Source organism: Coregonus clupeaformis, unplaced genomic scaffold (genome assembly GCF_020615455.1).
Source record: "Coregonus clupeaformis isolate EN_2021a unplaced genomic scaffold, ASM2061545v1 scaf0755, whole genome shotgun sequence".
In the NCBI taxonomy this organism is placed as follows: domain Eukaryota; kingdom Metazoa; phylum Chordata; class Actinopteri; order Salmoniformes; family Salmonidae; genus Coregonus; species Coregonus clupeaformis.
The window spans coordinates 157324-180000 of NW_025534210.1; the positions used below are offsets into that span (position 1 = coordinate 157324).

Genomic DNA, 22677 nt, shown 5'->3' on the forward strand with positions numbered 1-22677 from the left:
GTAAAAATCCAAATAACTTCACAGATCTTCATTATAAAGGGTTTAAACACTGTTTCCCATGCTTGTTCAATGAACCATAAACAATTAATGAACATGCACCTGTGGAACGGTCGTTAAGACACTAACAGCTTACAGACGGTAGGCAATTTAAGGTCACAGTTATGAAAACTTAGGACACTAAAGAGGCCTTTCTACTGACTCTGAAAAACACCAAAAGAAAGGTGCCAAGGGTCCCTGCTCATCTGCGTGAACGTGCCTTAGGCATGCTGCAAGGAGGCATGAGGACTGCAGATGTGGCCAGGGCAATAAATTGCAATGTCCGTACTGTGAGACGCCTAAGACAGCGCTACAGGGAGACAGGATGGACAGCTGATCGTCCTCACAGTGGCAGACCACGTGTAACAACACCTGCACAGGATCGGTACATCCGAACATCACACCTGCGGGACAGGTACAGGATGGCAACAACAACTGCCCGAGTTACACCAGGAACGCACAATCCCTCCATCAGTGCTCAGACTGTCCGCAATAGGCTGAGAGAGGCTGGACTGAGGGCTTGTAGGCCTATTGTAAGGCAGGTCCTCACCAGACATCACCGGCAACAACGTCGCCTATGGGTAGAAACCCACCGTCGCTGGACCAGACAGGACTGGCAAAAAGTGCTCTTCGCTGACGAGTCGAGGTTTTGTCTCACCAGGGGTGATGGTCAGATTTGCGTTTATCGTCGAAGGAATGAGCGTTACACCGAGGCCTGTAGTCTGGAGCGGGATCGATTTAGAGGTGGAGGGTCCGTCATGGTGTGGGGCGGTGTGTCACAGCATCATCGTACTGAGCTTGTTGTCATTGCAGGCAATCTCAATGCTGTGCGTTACAGGGAAGACATCCTCCTCCCTCATGTGGTACCCTTCCTGCAGGCTCATCCTGACATGACCCTCCAGCATGACAATGCCACCAGCCATACTGCTCGTTCTGTGCGTGATTTCCTGCAAGACAGGAATGTCAGTGTTCTGCCATGGCCAGCGAAGAGCCCGGATCTAAATCCCATTGAGCACATCTGGGACCTGTTGGATCAGAGGGTGAGGGCTAGGGCCATTCCCCCCAGAAATGTCTGGGAACTTGCTGGTGCCTTGGTGGAAGAGTGGGGTAACATCTCACAGCAAGAACTGGCAAATCTGGTGCAGTCCATTAGGAGGAGATGCACTGCAGTACTTAATGCAGCTGGTGGCCACACCAGATACTGACTGTTACTTTTGTTCAGGGACACATTATTCCATTTCTGTTCATCACATGTCTGTGGAACTTGTTCAGTTTGTCTCAGTTGTTGAATCTTGTTATGTTCATACAAATATTTACATGTTAAGTTTGCTGAAAATAAACGCAGTTGACAGTGAGAGGACGCTTCCTTTTTTTTGCTGAGTTTACTTGAGTTCTCTCTGCCGTTACAAGTTTTTTTTTTTATGTAGATGTAGTAATGCGATGGTATTTGTATCCAGAGATGGCTGTAGACACCTGTAACTGAGACACTTGTTACTAACTCTACAGAAAGGGCAACTTGATTCAGCCACGTGCCGATTTTTGTCGGAGCGGATGGTCGGGGGGCTGGAACATAATTATAATAATTATAATAATTTGCTAATTTTATTTCACCTTTTATTTAACCAGGTAAGCCAGTTGAGAACAAGTTCTCATTTACAACTGCGACCTGGCCACAACTAAGCCCCCAAAAAAAGATTTGTATTTGAAAATAACAATCATTCCATACCTTAATTACATTGAGACACTTTGTGGCCTGTTGCCGACTCCTGCTCTACAGACTTCAGTCATGGTGCTTTTTGGAGGAATGTGACTTATCGCATAACAATTCCCAGTCCCCTTTCTATGACCTTCACTATCTGTATGTAGTGGGATAGTCACAGAGAGATTAGGGAGCAATCCTCTCAATAATTTTTCCATATTACGCTCCTTCCATTTTTTTTAAATGCACACAGAACTCCCTCCATGATGATGTCAGCTACTGCTGCCTTGAGTCACCATGGTAACCCTATAGCACCTGTTTCTAAGGAAGTGTGTGTTTCTCTACAGCGTCAAGGCCTCTGCGTCACCTGCTCAGGCCCAGGCCCAGACCCAGGCAGCGGACAAACCTGATGGTGAGTTACTGCAGTTCAGAGTTCAAACGACAGGGATGCTGGAAATATATAACGTAAACAAATCCAAGCCTTTATTTATTAGTTAGTTAGATGCGTTAGAACATGCAATAAGCATTGACATACGCATTATAGCACATGCTATAAGCATAGTAATACATTGTAACATTCTGTAAACATAGTAATACATTGTAACATTCTGTAAACATAGTAATACATTGTAACATTCTGTAAACATAGTAATACATTGTAACATTCTGTAAACATAGTAATACATTGTAACATTCTGTAAACATAGTAATACATTGTAACATTCTGTAAACATAGTAATACATTGTAACATTCTGTAAACATAGTAATACATTGTAACATTCTGTAAACATAGTAATACATTGTAACATTCTGTAAACATAGTAATACATTGTAACACGTGCTATAAGCATCCATACAATCCCATGGGTCTTTATAAGATACTATACAGTGGGGGAAAAAAGTATTTAGTCAGCCACCAATTGTGCAAGTTCTCCCACTTAAAAAGATGAGAGAGGCCTGTAATTTTCATCATAGGTACACGTCAACTATGACGGACAAAATGAGATTTTTTTTCTCCAGAAAATCACATTGTAGGATTTTTAATGAATTTATTTGCAAATTATGGTGGAAAATAAGTATTTGGTCAATAACAAAAGTTTCTCAATACTTTGTTATATACCCTTTGTTGGCAATTACACAGGTCAAACGTTTTCTGTAAGTCTTCACAAGGTTTTCACACACTTTTGCTGGTATTTTGACCCATTCCTCCATGCAGATCTCCTTTAGAGCAGTGATGTTTTGGGGCTGTCGCTGGGCAACACGGACTTTCAACTCCCTCCAAAGATTTTCTATGGGGTTGAGATCTGGAGACTGGCTAGGCCACTCCAGGACCTTGAAATGCTTCTTACGAAGCCACTCCTTCGTTGCCCGGGCGGTGTGTTTGGGATCATTGTCATGCTGAAAGACCCAGCCACGTTTCATCTTCAATGCCCTTGGTGATGGAAGGAGGTTTTCACTCAAAATCTCACGATACATGGCCCCATTCATTCTTTCCTTTACAAGGATCAGTCGTCCTGGTCCCTTTGCAGAAAAACAGCCCCAAAGCATGATGTTTCCACCCCCATGCTTCACAGTAGGTATGGTGTTCTTTGGATGCAACTCAGCATTCTTTGTCCTCCAAACACGACCGAGTTTAGTTTTTACCAAAAAGTTCTATTTTGGTTTCATCTGACCATATGACATTCTCCCAATCCTCTTCTGGATCATCCAAATGCACTCTAGCAAACTTCAGACGGGCCTGGACATGTACTGGCTTAAGCAGGGGGACACGTCTCGCACTGCAGGATTTGAGTCCCTGGCGGCGTAGTGTGTTACTGATGGTAGGCTTTGTTACTTTGGTCCCAGCTCTCTGCAGGTCATTCACTAGGTCCCCCCGTGTGGTTCTGGGATTTTTGCTCACCGTTCTTGTGATCATTTTGACCCCACGGGGTGAGATCTTGCGTGGAGCCCCAGATCGAGGGAGATTATCAGTGGTCTTGTATGTCTTCCATTTCCTAATAATTGCTCCCACAGTTGATTTCTTCAAACCAAGCTGCTTACCTATTGCAGATGCAGTCTTCCCAGCCTGGTGCAGGTCTACAATTTTATTTCTGGTGTCCTTTGACAGCTCTTTGGTCTTGGCCATAGTGGAGTTTGGAGTGTGACTGTTTGAGGTTGTGGACAGGTGTCTTTTATACTGATAACAAGTTCAAACAGGTGTCATTAATATAGGTAACGAGTGGAGGACAGAGGAGCCTCTTAAAGAAGAAGTTACAGGTCTGTGAGAGCCAGAAATCTTGCTTGTTTGTAGGTGACCAAATACTTATTTTCCACCATAATTTGCAAATAAATTCATAAAAAATCCTACAATGTGATTTTCTGGAGAAAAAAAATCTCAATTTGTCTGTCATAGTCGACATGTACCTATGATGAAAATTACAGGCCTCTCTCATCTTTTTAAGTGGGAGAACTTGCACAATTGGTGGCTGACTAAATACTTTTTTCTCCACTGTATGAGTCTCCCTGTTTGATTTGTTGTATTAATACATTTCTCTGGGGTCCCCAGCCTCTAAGACGACAGCTCCAGTTAACTCTGGTCCTTTGGTGCGTCCTCCGTGGGTGACCGACCCAGGGTTCGCTGAACGTTACGCCCCAGATAAGACCAGTACGGTTCTGACCCAGCACAGACAGCCGGCCCAGCCTACGCCCATGCAGAACCGCTCCTCTATTCTACAGGCAGCTCAGCAGGCACCCGAGGACAGTGGAAGGACCCCTCTCTGTGGAGCCTGCAACAAGATCATTAGGTGGGAACCATAGTACTATACTGCCCCCTGTCTGTTAGATTAATAACGGCAATAATTTTATTTACTACTGTCTCCTGTAGACAGTGGTGATTTTAGCATGTACATCTTGGCAGGGCAAAAAAGAAAAAAGTGTTTAGATGCATCCCAGCAAAGCCACTACACAACACTAAAAAATACATTAATTGCACTATAACGGTGACAAACGGTGCCCACAAACTGTTAGGGGCTACACCTGGCAATCAGCGGAGCCTTGTTGCAAAGAAAAAGCCATATCTCAGACTGGCCAATAAAAAGAAAAGATTAAGATGGGCAGTCTGAGTTATGGCTTTTTCTTTGCAACTCTGCCTAGAAGGTCCTCTTCACTGTTGACGTTGAGACTGGTGTTTTGCGGGTACTATTTAATGAAGCTGCCAGCTGAGGACCTGTGAGGCGTCTGTTTCTCAAACTAGACACTCTAATGTATTTGTCCTCTTTCTCAGTTGTGCACCGGGGCCTCCCACTCCTCTTTCTATTCTGGTTAGAGCCAGTTTGCGCTGTTCTGTGAAGGGAGTAGTACACAGCCTTGTATGAGATCTTCAGTTTCTTGGCAGTTTCTCGCATGGGATAGCCTTCATTTCTCAGAACAAGAATAGACTGACGAGTTTCAGAAGAAAGTTATTTGTTTCTGGCCATTTTGAGCCTATAATCGAACCCACAATTGCTGATGCTCCAGATACTCAACTAGTCTCAAGAAGGCCAGTTTTATTGCTTCTTTAATCAGCACAACAGTTTTCAGCTGTGCTAACATAATTGCAAAAGGGTTTTCTAATGATCAATTAGACTTTTAAAATTATAAACTTGGATTAGCAAACACAACGTGCCATTGGAACACAGGACTGATTGTTGCTGATAATGGGCCTCTGTACGCCTATGTAGATATTCCATTAAAAATCAGCCGTTTCCAGCTACAATAGCCATTTAGAACATTAACAATGTCTACACTGTATTTCTGATCAATTTGATGTTATTTTAATGGACCAAAAAAATGCTTTTCTTTCGAAAACAAGGACATTTCTAAGTGACCCCAAACTTTTGATAGGTAGTGTAACTATTTCTTCAGCACTTTTGAAATGTACAGTGGGGGAAAAAAGTATTTAGTCAGCCACCAATTGTGCATGTTCTCCCACTTAAAAAGATGACAGAGGCCTGTAATTTTCATCATAGGTACACGTCAACTATGACAGACAAATTGAGAATTTTTTTCTCCAGAAAATCACATTGTAGGATTTTTAATGAATTTATTTGCAAAATATGGTGGAAAATAAGTATTTGGTCAATAACAAAAATTTCTCAATACTTTGTTATATACAATGACACAGGTCAAACGTTTTCTGTAAGTCCTCACAAGGTTTTCACACACTGTTGCTGGTATTTTGGCCCATTCCTCCATGCAGATCTCCTCTAGAGCAGTGATGTTTTGGGGCTGTCGCTGGGCAACACGGACTTTCAACTCCCTCTAGCTAGGACGGACGTAGTCAATATAACTATTTGTTCAGCACTTTTGAAATGCACCGCGACAGAATTCAGAACAAGGGCCGTTCTTACAGTGTTCTCCATGTACACCAAGTCAGAACCGTAGGATGGATAAAGGGGGCATATAAGCAGACAATGAAAGCTCTTACAATATTCAATGATGACAATTCTCTAAAACAGGTTATAGGCTACATGTGCACCACCAAGTCAGAACAGTAGGATAAGTTATGAGGGAGAAAGGGACCAAATTATTAGGGTGAGGCACATGGGCTACTAACAGCTTACTAAATCACATGCACTTAGTATTACTTTCTTAGCTACAGTATACATATCTCCCTGGCATATTACATCATTTATGCAGCAGCATACAATACATTTTTGGACTCACCGTTGTTGTGCGGTGCTCACTTGAACAGGACGGTGGCACAGTGGTCCTTCTTGTGGGCAAATTTTGTCATTAAAGTCTGCCATTCTCTGGATTGATGGTTCTTTCAAGACAACTGGGAACTCGGAAGAAAACAAGGCCGAATCATTAGGTCAGTGATCTTCAGGTCGGAGCTCTAGAAAGAGGCCTGAGTTCCCGACTTGGAATTCCGAGTTGGATGACCGTTCAAAACTTATTTTCCCAGTCGGAGCGCGTTTTCTTCCGAGTTTCCAGTTGTTTTGAACGTGGCAGAAGTCATGCTGGATTGACAGCATGGCCAATGTATTTAACATTTTCTGGCCCATGGTGTTGAATGTGAATGTTTATCCTTTTAAGCTTGGAAAAGAGGCCCTTAAACCCAGACTTGGGACCACACACCCTCTCCACTGAATAGCAGGCTAGTGATTGCTTTGCAACGCTTGCAGTTAGCCACTGATTTCTTCCAAACCAATCATTGTTGAATTAGCGATTTCCAACTTGTTGTGTATTGTTTATGTCCATTGAGCACCTATACGTTTTATTTATAATTTCTCTTCAAATGACAAGGATTGAAAAGTATTTGCCAGGAGATTGTCGACTTGATTCATGATGATGAGTGCTTGACTAGCTTGCTAGCTAAGATTTTGGAAGTATGATGATGACATGATCAGTCCAATCAAAGCTACGGTAGATATAAGGTGATTTGACGTCATTTTATCTGTGGCCAATGACCTCGAGCCTTCTTGGATGGGCACTTCTAATGTAAATCTATGGCAGCAACCAAGAGGCTTGAATCTTTACTACTGCCCCCTGTCTGTTATGTGAATAACTGCAAGGCTTTTATTTAATACTGCCCCCTGTCTGTTATGTGAATAACTGCAAGGCTTTTATTCAATACTGCCCCCTGTCTGTTATGTGAATAACTGCAAGGCTTTTATTTAATACTGCCCCCTGTCTGTTATGTGAATAACTGCAAGGCTTTTATTTAATACTGCCCCCTGTCTGTTATATCTATAAACACTAGAGGCAGCCAAGCCTGAAATGTCACCCAATTCCTTATATATTGCATTACATTAAAAAAAAAAACTGAATAAAAAAGTGGACGCATATCGGGGCCAATATAGCAACTGCTGTTCCTACATGAGTCCTACATTAAAAAGTATAGAGGATAAACTCCATAGACTATAATTTCATAATAGACTGGATTAATTTCATTGAACTGCTAGGCCATGTTTTCCCTGACCTTGTGACCTGACCAGGGAACACTCTTGGTCTTTATATATCCTCATCGTTATTCTTTAGAGAATAACCCGTTCTCTCCTGAACTGGAACGACCTGACACCATCTGAACAGTTAAGTGGATTCATCCAGTAAGTCATGCCAGTGATGGTAGGATCACGATGCTCCATTACAGAGAGCTACAGTAGATACCCTGTTACTCCCAGCTGGGCTTATCTAACTGGTGTTTACTTTGTGTCTGTCTGTGTCTGTCTGTCTGTCTGTCTGTGTCTGTCTGTCTGTCTGTCTCTGTCTCTGTCTGTCTGTCTAGGGGCCGGTACCTGGTGGCGCTGGGTCAGTCCTGGCACCCAGAAGAGTTCTGGTGTTCCCAGTGTAAGGTGGTGTTGGATGAGGGAGGATTCTTTGAGGAGCGGGGCTCAGTCTTCTGCGCCAAGTGTTATGATAACCGCTACACTCCCAACTGTGCCAAATGCAAGAAGAAGATCATAGGGGTAAGAGCGCTACTGTGTCTGTCTGCATCGTCCATGATAATACTTTTTAAAAAGTTTTTATTTAACCTTTATTTCAAATCAAATACAATTTTATTTGTCACATTTGGCGAATACAACAGGTGTAGACCTTACTGTGAAATGCTTACTTACAAGCCCTTAACCAACAATGCAGTTAAAAAAAAGTCACACAAAATAACAGTAGTGAGGCTATATACAGGGGGTACCGGTACCGAGTCAATGTGCGGGGTACAGGTTAGTTGAGGTAATATGTACATGTAGGTAGGGGTAAAGTGACTATGCATAGATAATAAACAGAGTAGCAGCAGTGTAAAAAAAAAAAAGGGAGGGGCAATGCAAATTGTCCGGGTGACCATTTTATTAGCTGTTCAGCAGTCTTATGGCTTGGGGGTAGAAGCTGTTAAGGAGCCTTTTGGACCTAGACTTGGCGCTCCGGTACTGCTTAACGTCCGGTAGCAGAGAGAACAGTCTATGACTAGGATGGCTGGAGTCTTTGACCATTTTTAGGGCCTTCCTCTGATGGCAGGAAGCTTGGCCCCAGTGATGTACTGGGCCGTACGCACTACCCTCTGTAGTGCCTTGCGGTCAGATGCCGAGCATTTGCCATACCAGGCGGGGATGCAACCAGTCAGGATGCTCTCGATGGTGCAGCTGTATAACTTTTTGAGGATCTGAGGACCCATGCAAAATCTTTTCAGTCTCCTGAGGGGGAATAGGCTTTGTCGTGCCCTCTTCATGACTGTGTTGGTGTGTTTGGACCATGATAGTTTATTGGTGATGTGGACACCAAGGACCTTGAAGCTCTCGACCTGCTCCACTACAGCCCCGTCGATGTGAAGGGGAGCGTGCTCTGCACTACATTTCCTGTAGTCCACAATCAGCTCCTTTGATCACGTTGAGGGAGAGGTTGTAATCCTGGCACCACACGGCCAGGTCTCTGACCTCCTCCCTATAGGCTGTCTCATCTTTGTCGGTGATCAAGCCTACCACCGTTGTGTCGTCGGCAAACTTAATGATGGTGTTGGAGTCGTGCCTGGCCATGCAGTCATGGGTGAACAGGGAGTACAGGAGGGGACTGAGCATGCACCACTGAGGGACCCCGTGTTGAGGATCAGTGTGGCAGATGTGTTGTTACCTACCCTTACCACCTGGGGGCGGCCCGTCAGGAAGTCCAGGATACAGTTGCAGAGGGAGGTGTTTAGTCCCAGGGTCCTTAGCTTAGTGATGAGCTTTGTGGGCACTATGGTGTTGAACACTGAGCTGTAGTCAATGAATAGCATTGTCACGTAGGTGTTCCTTTTGTCCAGGTGGGAAAGGGCAGTGTGGAGTGCAATAGAGATTGCGTCATCTGTGGATCTGTTGGGGCGGTATGTGAATTGGAGTGGGTCTAGGGTTTCTGGGACGATGGTGTTGATGTGAGTCATGACCAGCCTTTCAAGGCATTTTATGGTTTCAGATGTAAGTGCTACGGGTCGGTAGTCATTTAGACAGGTTGCTTGAAACATGTAGTGATTACAGACTGGCTCAGGGAGAGGTTGAAAATGTTAGTGAAAGACACTTGCCTGTTGGTCAGCGCATGCTCGGAGTACACGTCCTGGTAATCCATCTGGCCCCGCGGCCTTGTGAATGTTTAAAGGTCTTACTCACATCGGCTACGAAGAGCGTGATCACACAATCGTCCGGAACAGCTGGTGCCCTCATGCATGCTTCACTGTTGCTTGCCTCGAAGCGCACATGGAAGTCATTTATCTCATCTGGTAGGTTCGTGTCACTGGTCAGCTCTCGGCTGGGCTTTCCTTTGTAGTCCGTAATAGTCTGCAAGCCCTGCCACATCGACGAGCGTCAGAGCCGGTGTAGTAGGATTCAATCTTAGTCCTGTATTGACGCTTTGCCTGTTTGATGGTTTGTTGGAGGGCATAGCAGGGGGCATAGCGGGTTAGTGTCCTTGAAAGCAGCAGCTCTACCCTTTAGCTCAGTGCGGATGTTGCCTGTAATCCATGGCTTCTGGTTGGGGTATGTACGTATGGTTACTGTGGGGACGACGTCATCAATGCACTTATTGATGAAGCCAGGTGACTAATCCCGGAACATATTCCAGTCTGTGCTAGCAAAACAGTCCTGTAGCTTAGCATCTGCTTCATCTGACCACTTTTTTATTGACCGAGTCAATGGTTGCGCACATGACTGTAAGTCGCTTTGGATAAAAGCGTCTGCTAAATGGCATATTATATTATTATGGTGCTTCCTGCTTTAGTTTTAGCTTGTAAGCAGGAATCATGGGGATATAATTATGGTCAGATTTTCCAAATGGAGGGCGAGGAAGAGCTTTGTACGCGTCTCTGTGTGTGGAGTAAAGGTGGTCTAGATTATTATTTTTTTTCTCTGGTTGCACATGTGACATGCTTGGAGAAATTAGGTCAAATGGATTTACGTTTCCTTGCATTAAAGCCCCCGGCCACTAGGAGCGCCGCCTCTGGATGAGCTTTTTTTTGTTTGCTTATGGCCTTATACGGCTCGCTGAGTACGGTCTTAGTGCCAGCATTGGTTTGTGGTGGTAAATAGACAGCTACAAAAAATATAGATGAAAACTCTCTTGGTAAATAGTGTGGTCTACAGCTTATCATGATGTACTCTACCCCAGGTGAGCAAAACCTAGAGACTTCTTTAATATTAGATTTCGCGCACCAGCTGTTATTGACAAATAGACACAGACCACCACCCCATGTCTTACCGGAGGTAGCTGTTCTGTCTTGCCGATGCACGGAAAACCCCAACCAACTAGGCAAGTCAATTAAGAACAAATTCTTATTTACAATGATGGCCTACCAAGAGGCAAGAGGCCTCCTGTGGGGACGGGGGCTGGGATTTTAAATAAAAAAAAGACGAGAGGAATGTGGAATGTGGACCACAAGCTAGTTTAGCAGGACAGGATGTAAGCTGAGGACTGACCACCTTCCTTCCTTCCTTCCTTCCTTCCTTCCTTCCTTCCTTCCTTCCTTCCTTCCTTCCTTCCTTCCTTCCTTCCTTCCTTCCTCTGTGTAGGAGATCATGCATGCTCTGAAGATGACCTACCATGTCCAGTGTTTCATGTGTGCTGCCTGTAAGAGCCCCATCCGGAACCAGGCCTTCTATATGGAGGAGGGAGAACCTTACTGTGAGAGAGGTGAGGCATAGACTGTTAAGGTTCTTACTTTCCAATCAAAACAGGGAAAACTAGGTGAGGTACTTAGATAAATAATGATTTAAATTACATGTGCACACAATCACACATTCGCAGCCTTTTGGTGTGGACAGATTCTCTCAGTCCCTCTCTCGCTCCTCCACAGCTACTACTTCTATAGATGATGACTTCATATGGGATCATCTACTTAGCTGACTTTTACGTTATGTGTTTGTCGATTGGTTTATATGAATGGAGCGTGCTTCTGCTTTCTCTATTGTGCTGCTGTAAATGGTTTCCTGGGTCATAACACATCTCTCTCGCTCGCTCACGCAGTCTCTCTCTCTCACTCCTGCGGCTCAGGAGTGGATTTCTTCGTTATTGATACAAATTCTGCCGCCTCAGCACCTCTCTGGGATTGTGCTGCACACACTACACACAAACACTACACACACACACTACACACAAACACACACATTCTTGCTCTGAGTACTGGCTCTAAAGCTCTAAGTACTGGCTCTGAAGCTCTGAGTACTGGCTCTTGAGTACTGTCTCTAAAGCTCTTGAGTACTGTCTCTAAAGCTCTTGAGTACTGGCTAAAGCTCTGAGTACTGTCTCTAAAGCTCTGAGTACTGGCTCTAAAGCTCTTGGGTACTGGCTCTAAAGCTCTTGAGTACTGTCTCTAAAGCTCTTGAGTACTGGCTCTAAAGCACTGAGTACTGGCTCTAAAGCTCTGAGTACTGGCTCTAAAGCTCTGAGTACTGGCACTTGAGTACTGGCTCTAAAGCTCTGAAAACTGGCTCTAAAGCTCTTGATTACTGGCTCTAAAGCTCTTGATCACTGGCTCTAAAGCTCTTGAGTACTGGCTCTAAAGCTCTGAGTACTGTCTAAAGCTCTTGAGTGCCTGCTCGAAAGCTCTGAGTACTGTCTAAAGCTTTTGAGTGCTGGCTCTAAAGCTCTTGAGTACTCTGTCTAAAGCTCTTGAGTACTTGCTCTAAAGCTCTGAGTACTGGCTCTAAAGCTCTTGAGTACTGGCTCTAAAGCTCTTGAGTAATGGCTCTAAAGCTCTGAGTACTGGCTCTAAACCTCTGAGTACTGGCTCTAAAGCTCTGAGTACTGGCTCTAAAGCTTTGAGTAATGGCTCTTGAGTACTCTGTCTAAAGCTCTTGAGTACTGGCTCTAAAGCTCTGAGTACTGGCTCTAAAGCTCTGAGTACTGGCTCTTGAGTAATGGCTCTAAAGCTCTTGATTACTGGCTCTAAAGCTCTTGATTACTGGCTCTAAAGCTCTTGAGTACTGGCTCTAAAGCTCTGAGTACTGTCTAAAGCTCTTGAGTGCTTGCTCAAAAGCTCTGAGTACTGGCTCTAAAGCTTCGAGTAATGGCTCTTGAGTACTCTGTCTAAAGCTCTTGAGTACTGGCTCTAAAGCTCTGAGTACTGGCTCTAAAGCTCTGAGTACTGGCTCTTGAGTAATGGCTCTAAAGCTCTTGAGTACTGTCTCTAAAGCTCTTGAGTACTGGCTCTAAAGCTCTTGAGTACTGGCTCTAAAGCTCTGAGTACTGGCTCTAAAGCTCTGAGTACTGGCTCTAAAGCTCTGAGTACTGTCTCCAAAGCTCTTGAGTACTGTCTCTAAAGCTCTGAGTACTGGCTCTAAAGCTCTTGAGTACTGGCTCTAAATCTTTGAGTACTGGCTCTAAAGCTCTGAGTACTGGCTCTAAAGCTCTGAGTACTGGCTCTAAAGCTCTGAGTACTGGCTCTAAAGCTCTGAGTACTGTCTCTAAAGCTCTGAGTACTGGCTCTAAAGCTCTTGAGTACTGGCTCTAAAGCTCTGAGTACTGGCTCTAAAGCTCTTGAGTACTGGCTCTAAAGCTCTGAGTACTGGCTCTAAAGCTTTGAGTAATGGCTCTTGAGTACTGGCTCTAAAGCTCTTGAGTACTGGCTCTAAAGCTCTTGATTACTGGCTCTAAAGCTCTTGATTACTGGCTCTAAAGCTCTGAGTACTGGCTCTAAAGCTCTGAGTACTGGCTCTAAAGCTCTTGATTACTGGCTCTAAAGCTCTGAGTACTGTTTTTAAAGCTCTGAGTACGGGCTCTAAAGCTCTGAGTACTCTCTCTAAAGCTCTTGAGTACGTGCTCTAAAGCTCTGAGTACTGTCTCCAAAGCTCTTGAGTACCGGCTCTAAAGCTCTTGAGTACTGGCTCTAAAGCTCTTGAGTACTGGCTCTAAAGCTCTGAGTACTCTCTCTAAAGCTCTTGAGTACGGCTCTAAAGCTCTGAGTACTGTCTCCAAAGCTCTTGAGTACTGTCTCTAAAGCTCTGAGTACTGGCTCTAAAGCTCTTGAGTACTGTCTCCAAAGCTCTTGAGTACTGGCTCTAAAGCTCTTGAGTACTGGCTCTGAAGCTCTTGAGTACTGGCTCTAAAGCTCTGAGTACTGGCTCTAAAGCTCTTGAGTACTGGCTCTGAAGCTCTTGAGTACTGGCTCTAAAGCTCTGAGTACTGGCTCTAAAGCTCTGAGTACTTGCTCTAAAGCTCTGAGTACTGGCTCTAAAGCTCTGAGTACTGTCTCTAAAGCTCTGAGTACTGGCTCTAAAGCACTTGAGTGCTTGCTCGAAAGCTCTGAGTACTGGCTCTAAAGCTCTGAGTGCTGGCTCTAAAGCTCTTGAGTACTGGCTCTAAAGCTCTGAGTACTGGCTCTAAAGCTTTGAGTAATGGCTCTTGAGTACTGGCTCTAAAGCTCTGAGTACTGGCTCTAAAGCTCTTGATTACTGGCTCTAAAGCTCTGAGTACTGGCTCTAAAGCTCTGAGTACTGGCTCTAAAGCTCTTGATTACTGGCTCTAAAGCTCTGAGTACTGTCTAAAGCTCTTGAGTGCTGGCTCTAAAGCTCTTGAGTGCTGGCTCTAAAGCTCTTGAGTACTGGCTCTAAAGCTCTGAGTACTGGCTCTAAAACTCTGAGGACTGGATCTAAAGATCTGACTACTGGCTCTTGAGTAATGGCTCTAAAGCTCTTGAGTACTGGCTCTAAAGCTCTTGAGTACTGTCTCTAAAGCTCTTGAGTACTGGCTCTAAAGCTCTTGAGTACTGACTCTAAAGCTCTTGAGTGCTGTTTTTAAAGCTCTGAGTACGGGCTCTAAAGCTCTGAGTACTCTCTCTAAAGCTCTTGAGTACGTGCTCTAAAGCTCTGAGTACGGGCTCTAAAGCTCTGAGTACTCTCTCTAAAGCTCTTGAGTACTGGCTCTAAAGCTCTTGAGTACTGGCTATTAAGCTCTTGAGTACTGTCTCTAAAGCTCTGAGTACTGGCTCTAAAGCTCTTGAGTACTGGCTCTAAAGCTCTTGAGTACTGGATCTAAAGCTCTGACTACTGGCTCTTGAGTAATGGCTCTAAAGCTCTGAGTACTGTCTAAAGCTCTTGAGTGCTGGCTCTAAAGCTCTTGAGTGCTGGCTCTAAAGCTCTTGAGTGCTGGCTCTAAAGCTCTGAGTACTGGCTCTAAAGCTCTGAGGACTGGATCTAAAGATCTGACTACTGGCTCTTGAGTAATGGCTCTAAAGCTCTTGAGTACTGGCTCTAAAGCTCTTGAGTACTGGCTCTAAAGCTCTTGAGTACTGGCTCTAAAGCTCTTGAGTACTGACTCTAAAGCTCTTGAGTGCTGTTTTTAAAGCTCTGAGTACGGGCTCTAAAGCTCTGAGTACTCTCTCTAAAGCTCTTGAGTACGTGCTCTAAAGCTCTGAGTACTGTCTCCAAAGCTCTTGAGTACTGTCTCTAAAGCTCTTAGTACTGTCTCTAAAGCTCTTGAGTACTGTCTCTAAAGCTCTTGAGTACTGGCTCTAAAGCTCTTGAGTACTGGCTATTAAGCTCTTGAGTACTGTCTCTAAAGCTCTGAGTACTGGCTCTAAAGCTCTTGAGTACTGGATCTAAAGCTCTGACTACTGGCTCTTGAGTAATGGCTCTAAAGCTCTTGTGTTCTGACTCTAAAGCTCTTGAGTACTGGCTCTAAAGCTCTGAGTACTCTCTCTAAAGCTCTTGAGTACGGGCTCTAAAGCTCTGAGAACTGTCTCCAAAGCTCTTGAGTACTGTCTCTAAAGCTCTGAGTACTGGCTCTAACGCTCTGAGTACTGGCTCTAAAGCTCTTGAGTACTGGCTATAAAGCTCTTGAGTACTGTCTCCAAAGCTCTTGAGTACTGGCTATAAAGCTCTTGAGTACTGTCTCCAAAGCTCTTGAGTACTGGCTCTAAAGCTCTTGAGTACTGGCTCTGAAGCTCTTGAGTACTGGCTCTAAATCTTTGAGTACTGGCTCTAAAGCTCTGAGTACTGGCTCTAAAGCTCTGAGTTCTGTCTCTAAAGATCTGAGTACTGGCTCTAAAGCTCTGAGTACTGTCTCTAAAGCTCTGAGTACTGGCTCTAAAGCTCTTGAGTGCTTGCTCGAAAGCTCTGAGTACTGGCTCTAAAGCTCTGAGTGCTGGCTCTAAAGCTATTGAGTACTGGCTCTAAAGCTTTGAGTAATGGCTCTTGAGTACTGGCTCTAAAGCTCTGAGTACTGGCTCTAAAGCTCTTGATTACTGGCTCTAAAGCTCTGAGTACTGGCTCTAAAGCTCTGAGTACTGGCTCTAAAGCTCTGAGTACTGGCTCTAAAGCTCTGAGTACTGGCTTTTGAGTACTGGCTCTAAAGCTCTGAGAACTGGCTCTAAAGCTCTTGATTACTGGCTCTAAAGCTCTGAGTACTGTCTAAAGCTCTTGAGTGCTGGCTCTAAAGCTCTTGAGTGCTGGCTCTAAAGCTCTTGAGTACTCGCTCTAAAGCTCTGAGTACTGGCTCTAAAGCTCTGAGTACTGGATCTAAAGCTCTGACTACTGGCTCTTGAGTAATGGCTCTAAAGCTCTTGAGTACTGGCTCTAAAGCTCTTGAGTACTGTCTCTAAAGCTCTTGAGTACTGGCTCTAAAGCTCTGAGTGCTGGCTCTAAAGCTATTGAGTACTGGCTCTAAAGCTTTGAGTAATGGCTCTTGAGTACTGGCTCTAAAGCTCTGAGTACTGGCTCTAAAGCTCTTGATTACTGGCTCTAAAGCTCTGAGTACTGGCTCTAAAGCTCTGAGTACTGGCTCTAAAGCTCTGAGTACTGGCTCTAAAGCTCTGAGTACTGGCTTTTGAGTACTGGCTCTAAAGCTCTGAGAACTGGCTCTAAAGCTCTTGATTACTGGCTCTAAAGCTCTGAGTACTGTCTAAAGCTCTTGAGTGCTGGCTCTAAAGCTCTTGAGTGCTGGCTCTAAAGCTCTGAGTACTGGATCTAAAGCTCTGACTACTGGCTCTTGAGTAATGGCTCTAAAGCTCTTGAGTACTGGCTCTAAATCTCTTGAGTACTGTCTCTAAAGCTCTTGAGTACTGGCTCTAAAGCTCTTGAGTGCTGTTTTTAAAGCTCTGAGTACGGGCTCTAAAGCTCTGAGTACTCTCTCTAAAGCTCTTGAGTACGTGCTCTAAAGCTCTGAGTACTGTCTCCAAAGCTCTTGAATAATGTCTCTAAAGCTCTTAGTACTGTCTCTAAAGCTATTGAGTACTGTCTCTAAAGCTCTTGAGTACTGGCTCTAAAGCTCTTGAGTACTGGCTATTAAGCTCTTGAGTACTGGCTCTAAAGCTCTTGATTACTGGCTCTAAAGCTCTTGAGTACTGCCTCTAAAGCTCTTGAGTACTGCCTCTAAAGCTCTTGAGTACTGGCTCTAAAGCTCTGAGTACTGGCTCTAAAGCTCTTGAGTACTGGCTATAAAGCTCTTGAGTACTGTCTCCAAAGCTCTTGAGTACTGGCTCTAAAGCTCTTGAGTACTGGCTCTGAAGCTCTTGAGTACTGGCTCTAAATCTTTGAGTACTGGCTCTAAAGCTCTGAGTACTGGCTCTAAAGCTCTGAGTACTGGCTCTAAAGCTCTTGAGTACTGTCTCTAAAGCTCTGAGTACTGTCTCTAAAGCTCTTGAGTGCTTGCTCGAAAGCTCTGAGTACTGGCTCTAAAGCTCTTGAGTACTGGCTCTAAAGCTCTGAGTACTGGCTCCAAAGCTTTGAGTAATGGCTCTTGAGTACTGGCTCTAAAGCTCTGAGTACTGGCTCTAAAGCTCTGAGTACTGGCTCTAAAGCTCTGAGTACTGGCTCTAAAGCTTTGAGTAATGGCTCTTGAGTACTCTGTCTAAAGCTCTTGAGTAATGCTCTAAAGCTCTGAGTACTGGCTCTAAAGCTCTTGAGTACTGGCTCTAAAGCTCTTGAGTACTGGCTCTAAAGCTCTGAGTACTGGCTCTAAAGCTCTTGAGTACTGGCTATAAAGCTCTTGAGTACTGTATCCAAAGCTCTTGAGTACTGGCTCTGAAGCTCTTGAGTACTGGCTCTAAATCTTTGAGTACTGGCTCTAAAGCTCTGAGTACTGGCTCTAAAGCTCTGAGTACTGGCTCTAAAGCTCTGAGTACTGGCTCTAAAGCTCTGAGTACTGGCTCTAAAGCTCTTGAGTGCTTGCTCGAAAGCTCTGAGTACTGGCTCTAAAGCTCTGAGTGCTGGCTCTAAAGCTTTGTGTAATGGCTCTTGAGTACTGTCTATAAAGCTCTGAGTACTGGCTCTAAAGCTCTTGATTACTGGCTCTAAAGCTCTGAGTACTGGCTCTAAAGCTCTGAGTACTGGCTCTAAAGCTCTGAGTACTGGCTCTAAAGCTCTGAGTACTGGCTTTTGAGTACTGGCTCTAAAGCTCTGATTACTGGCTCTAAAGCTCTTGATTACTGGCTCTAAAGCTCTGAGTACTGTCTAAAGCTCTTGAGTGCTGGCTCTAAAGCTCTTGAGTGCTGGCTCTAAAGCTCTGAGTACTGGCTCTAAAGCTCTGAGTACTGGATCTAAAGCTCTTACTACTGGCTCTTGAGTAATGGCTCTAAAGCTCTTGAGGACTGGCTCTAAAGCTCTTGAGTACTGGCTCTAAAGCTCTTGAGTACTGGCTCTAAAGCTCTTGAGTACTGGCTCTAAAGCTCTTGAGTGTTGTTTTTAAAGCTCTGAGTACGGGCTCTAAAGCTCTGAGTACTCTCTCTAAAGCTCTTGAGTACGGGCTCTAAAGCTCTGAGTACTGTCTCTAAAGCTCTGAGTACTGGCTCTAAAGCTTTTGAGTACTGGCTATTAAGCTCTTGAGTACTGTCTCTAAAGCTCTGAGTACTGGCTCTAAAGCTCTTGAGTACTGGCTCTAAAGCTCTTGAGTACTGGATCTAAAGCTCTGACTACTGGCTCTTGAGTAATGGCTCTAAAGCTCTTGTGTACTGACTCTAAAGCTCTTGAGTACTGGCTCTAAAGCTCTGAGTACTCTCTCTAAAGCTCTTGAGTACGGGCTCTAAAGCTCTTGAGTACTGGCTATAAAGCTCTTGAGTACTGTCTCCAAAGCTCTTGAGTACTGGCTCTAAAGCTCTTGAGTACTGGCTCTGAAGCTCTGAGTACTGGCTCTAAAGCTCTGAGTACTGGCTCTAAAGCTCTGAGTACTGGCTCTAAAGCTCTGAGTACTGTCTCTAAAGCTCTGAGTACTGGTTCTAAAGCTCTTGAGTGCTTGCTCGAAAGCTCTGAGTACTGGCTCTAAAGCTATTGAGTACTGGCTCTAAAGCTATTGAGTGCTGGCTCTAAAGCTATTGAGTACTGGCTCTAAAGCTTTGAGTAATGGCTCTTGAGTACTGGCTCTAAAGCTCTGAGTACTGGCTCTAAAGCTCTTGATTACTGGCTCTAAAGCTCTGAGTACTGGCTCTAAAGCTCTGAGTACTGGCTCTAAAGCTCTGAGTACTGGCTCTAAAGCTCTGAGTACTGGCTTTTGAGTACTGGCTCTAAAGCTCTGAGAACTGGCTCTAAAGCTCTTGATTACTGGCTCTAAAGCTCTGAGTACTGTCTAAAGCTCTTGAGTGCTGGCTCTAAAGCTCTTGAGTGCTGGCTCTAAAGCTCTTGAGTACTCGCTCTAAAGCTCTGAGTACTGGCTCTAAAGCTCTGAGTACTGGATCTAAAGCTCTGACTACTGGCTCTTGAGTAATGGCTCTAAAGCTCTTGAGTACTCACTCTAAAGCTCTGAGTACTGGCTCTAAAGCTCTTGAGTACTGGCTCTAAAGCTCTTGAGTACTGTCTCTAAAGCTCTTGAGTACTGGCTCTAAAGCTCTTGAGTGCTGTTTTTAAAGCTCTGAGTACGGGCTCTAAAGCTCTGAGTACTCTCTCTAAAGCTCTTGAGTACGGGCTCTAAAGCTCTGAGTACTGTCTCCAAAGCTCTTGAGTAATGTCTCTAAAGCTCTTAGTACTGTCTCTAAAGCTATTGAGTACTGTCTCTAAAGCTCTTGAGTACTGGCTCTAAAGCTCTTGAGTACTGGCTATTAAGCTCTTGAGTACTGGCTCTAAAGCTATTGATTACTGGCTCTAAAGCTCTTGAGTACTGCCTCTAAAGCTCTTGAGTACTGCCTCTAAAGCTCTTGGGTACTGGCTCTAAAGCTCTGAGTACTCTCTCTAAAGCTCTTGAGTACGGGCTCTAAAGCTCTGGGTACTGTCTCCAAAGCTCTTGAGTACTGTCTCTAAAGCTCTGAGTACTGTCTCTAAAGCTCTTGAGTACTGTCTCTAAAGCTCTTGAGTACTGGCTCTAAAGCTCTGAGTACTGGCTCTAAAGCTCTTGAGTACTGGCTATAAAGCTCTTGAGTACTGTCTCCAAAGCTCTTGAGTACTGGCTCTAAAGCTCTTGAGTACTGGCTCTGAAGCTCTTGAGTACTGGCTCTAAATCTTTGAGTACTGGCTCTAAAGCTCTGAGTACTGGCTCTAAAGCTCTGAGTACTGGCTCTAAAGCTCTTGAGTACTGTCTCTGAAGCTCTGAGTACTGTCTCTAAAGCTCTTGAGTGCTTGCTCGAAAGCTCTGAGTGCTGGCTCTAAAGCTCTTGAGTACTGGCTCTAAAGCTCTGAGTACTGGCTCTAAAGCTTTGAGTAATGGCTCTTGAGTACTGGCTCTAAAGCTCTGAGTACTGGCTCTAAAGCTCTGAGTACTGGCTCTAAAGCTCTGAGTACTGGCTCTAAAGCTTTGAGTAATGGCTCTTGAGTACTCTGTCTAAAGCTCTTGAGTACTGGCTCTAAAGCTCTGAGTACTGGCTCTAAAGCTCTTGAGTACTGGCTCCAAAGCTCTTGATTACTGGCTCTAAAGCTCTGAGTACTGGCTCTAAATCTCTTGAGTACTGGCTATAAAGCTCTTGAGTACTGTATCCAAAGCTCTTGAGTACTGGCTCTGAAGCTCTTTAGTACTGGCTCTAAATCTTTGAGTACTGGCTCTAAAGCTCTGAGTACTGGCTCTAAAGCTCTGAGTACTGGCTCTAAAGCTCTGAGTACTGGCTCTAAAGCTCTGAGTACTGTCTCTAAAGCTCTGAGTACTGGCTCTAAAGCTCTTGAGTGCTTGCTCGAAAGCTCTGAGTACTGGCTCTAAAGCTCTGAGTGCTGGCTCTAAAGCTTTGAGTAATGGCTCTTGAGTACTGTCTCTAAAGCTCTGAGTACTGGCTCTAAAGCTCTTGATTACTGGCTCTAAAGCTCTTGATTACTGGCTCTAAAGCTCTGAGTACTGGCTCTAAAGCTCTGAGTACTGGCTCTAAAGCTCTGAGTACTGGCTTTTGAGTACTGGCTCTAAAGCTCTGAGAACTGGCTCTAAAGCTCTTGATTACTGGCTCTAAAGCTCTGAGTACTGTCTAAAGCTCTTGAGTGCTGTCTCTAAAGCTCTTGAGTGCTGGCTCTAAAGCTCTGAGTACTGGCTCTAAAGCTCTGAGTACTGGATCTGAAGCTCTTACTACTGGCTCTTGAGTAATGGCTCTAAAGCTCTTGAGGACTGGCTCTAAAGCTCTTGAGTACTGGCTCTAAAGCTCCTGAGTACTGGCTCTAAAGCTCTTGAGTACTGGCTCTAAAGCTCTTGAGTGTTGTTTTTAAAGCTCTGAGTACGGGCTCTAAAGCTCTGAGTACTCTCTCTAAAGCTCTTGAGTACGGGCTCTAAAGCTCTGAGTACTGTCTCCAAAGCTCTTGAGTACTGTCTCCAAAGCTCTTGGTACTGTCTCTAAAGCTCTTAGTACTGTCTCTAAAGCTCTTGAGTACTGTCTCTAAAGCTCTTGAGTACTGGCTCTAAAGCTCTTGAGTACTGGCTCTAGAGCTCTGAGTACTGGCTCTAAAGCTCTGAGTACTGTCTCTAAAGCTTTTAGTAATGGCTCTTGAGTACTCTGTTTAAAGCTCTTGAGTACTGTCTCTAAAGCTCTGAGTACTGGCTCTAAAGTTGAGTACTGGCTCTAAAGCTCTGATTACTGGCTCTAAAGCTCTGAGTACTGCATCTAAAGCTCTGACTACTGGCTCTTGAGTAATGGCTCTAAAGCTCTTGAGTACTGGCTCTAAATCTCTGAGTACTCTCTCTAAAGCTCTTGAGTACGGGCTCTAAAGCTCTGAGTACTGTCTCCAAAGCTCATGAGTACTGTCTCTAAAGCTCTGAGTACTGTCTCTAAAGCTCTTGAGTACTGGATCTAAAGCTCTTGAGTACTGGCTCTAAAGCTCTTGAGTACTGGCTCTTGAGTACTGGCTCTGAAGTTCTTGAGTACTGGCTCTAAATCTTTGAGTACTGGCTCTAAAGCTCTGAGTACTGGCTCTAAAGCTCTGAGGACTGGCTCTAAAGCTCTGAGTACTGGCTCTAAAGCTCTGAGTACTGTCTCTAAAGCTCTGATTACTGGCTCTAAAGCTCTTGAGTGCTTGCTCGAAAGCTCTGAGTACTGGCTCTAAAGCTCTGAGTGCTGGCTCTAAAGCTCTTGAGTACTGGCTCTAAAGCTCTGAGTAATGGCTCTTGAGTACTGGCTCTAAAGCTCTGAGTACTGGCTCTAAAGCTCTTGATTACTGGCTCTAAAGCTCTGAGTACTGGCTCTAAAGCTCTGAGTACTGGCTTTTGAGTACTGTCTCTAAAGCTCTGAGAACTGGCTCTAAAGCTCTTGATTACTGGCTCTAAAGCTCTGAGTACTGTCTAAAGCTCTTGAGTGCTGGCTCTAAAGCTCTTGAGTGCTGGCTCTAAAGCTCTTGAGTACTGGCTCTAAAGCTCTGAGTACTGGCTCTAAAGCTCTGAGTACTGGATCTAAAGCTCTGACTACTGCCTCTTGAGTAATGGCTCTAAAGCTCTTGAGTACTGGCTCTAAAGCTCTTGAGTACTGGCTCTAAAGCTCTTGAGTACTGGCTCTAAAGCTCTTGAGTGCTGTTTTTAAAGCTCTGAGTATGGGCTCTAAAGCTCTGAGTACTCTCTCTAAAGCTCTTGAGTACGGGCTCTAAAGCTCTGAGTACTGTCTCCAAAGTTCTTGAGTACTGTCTCTAAAGCTCTTGAGTACTGG

General features: G+C 44.6%; 1 protein-coding gene across 4 annotated transcripts in view; it reads left to right on the forward strand.

The window, feature by feature from the left end:
- The window catches only part of LOC121587505 (PDZ and LIM domain protein 7), a 128819-nt gene that overhangs the window by 101067 nt on the left and 5075 nt on the right, over positions 1-22677 (forward strand). For all 4 annotated transcript variants that reach the window (XM_041904501.2, XM_041904510.2, XM_045216623.1 and 1 more), the window contains 4 exons: positions 2083-2147; positions 4282-4519; positions 7984-8164; positions 11225-11345. In XM_041904501.2, coding sequence (XP_041760435.1) covers positions 2083-2147; positions 4282-4519; positions 7984-8164; positions 11225-11345 — 605 coding nt within the window. The remainder of the gene's footprint in view (positions 1-2082; positions 2148-4281; positions 4520-7983; positions 8165-11224; positions 11346-22677) is intronic.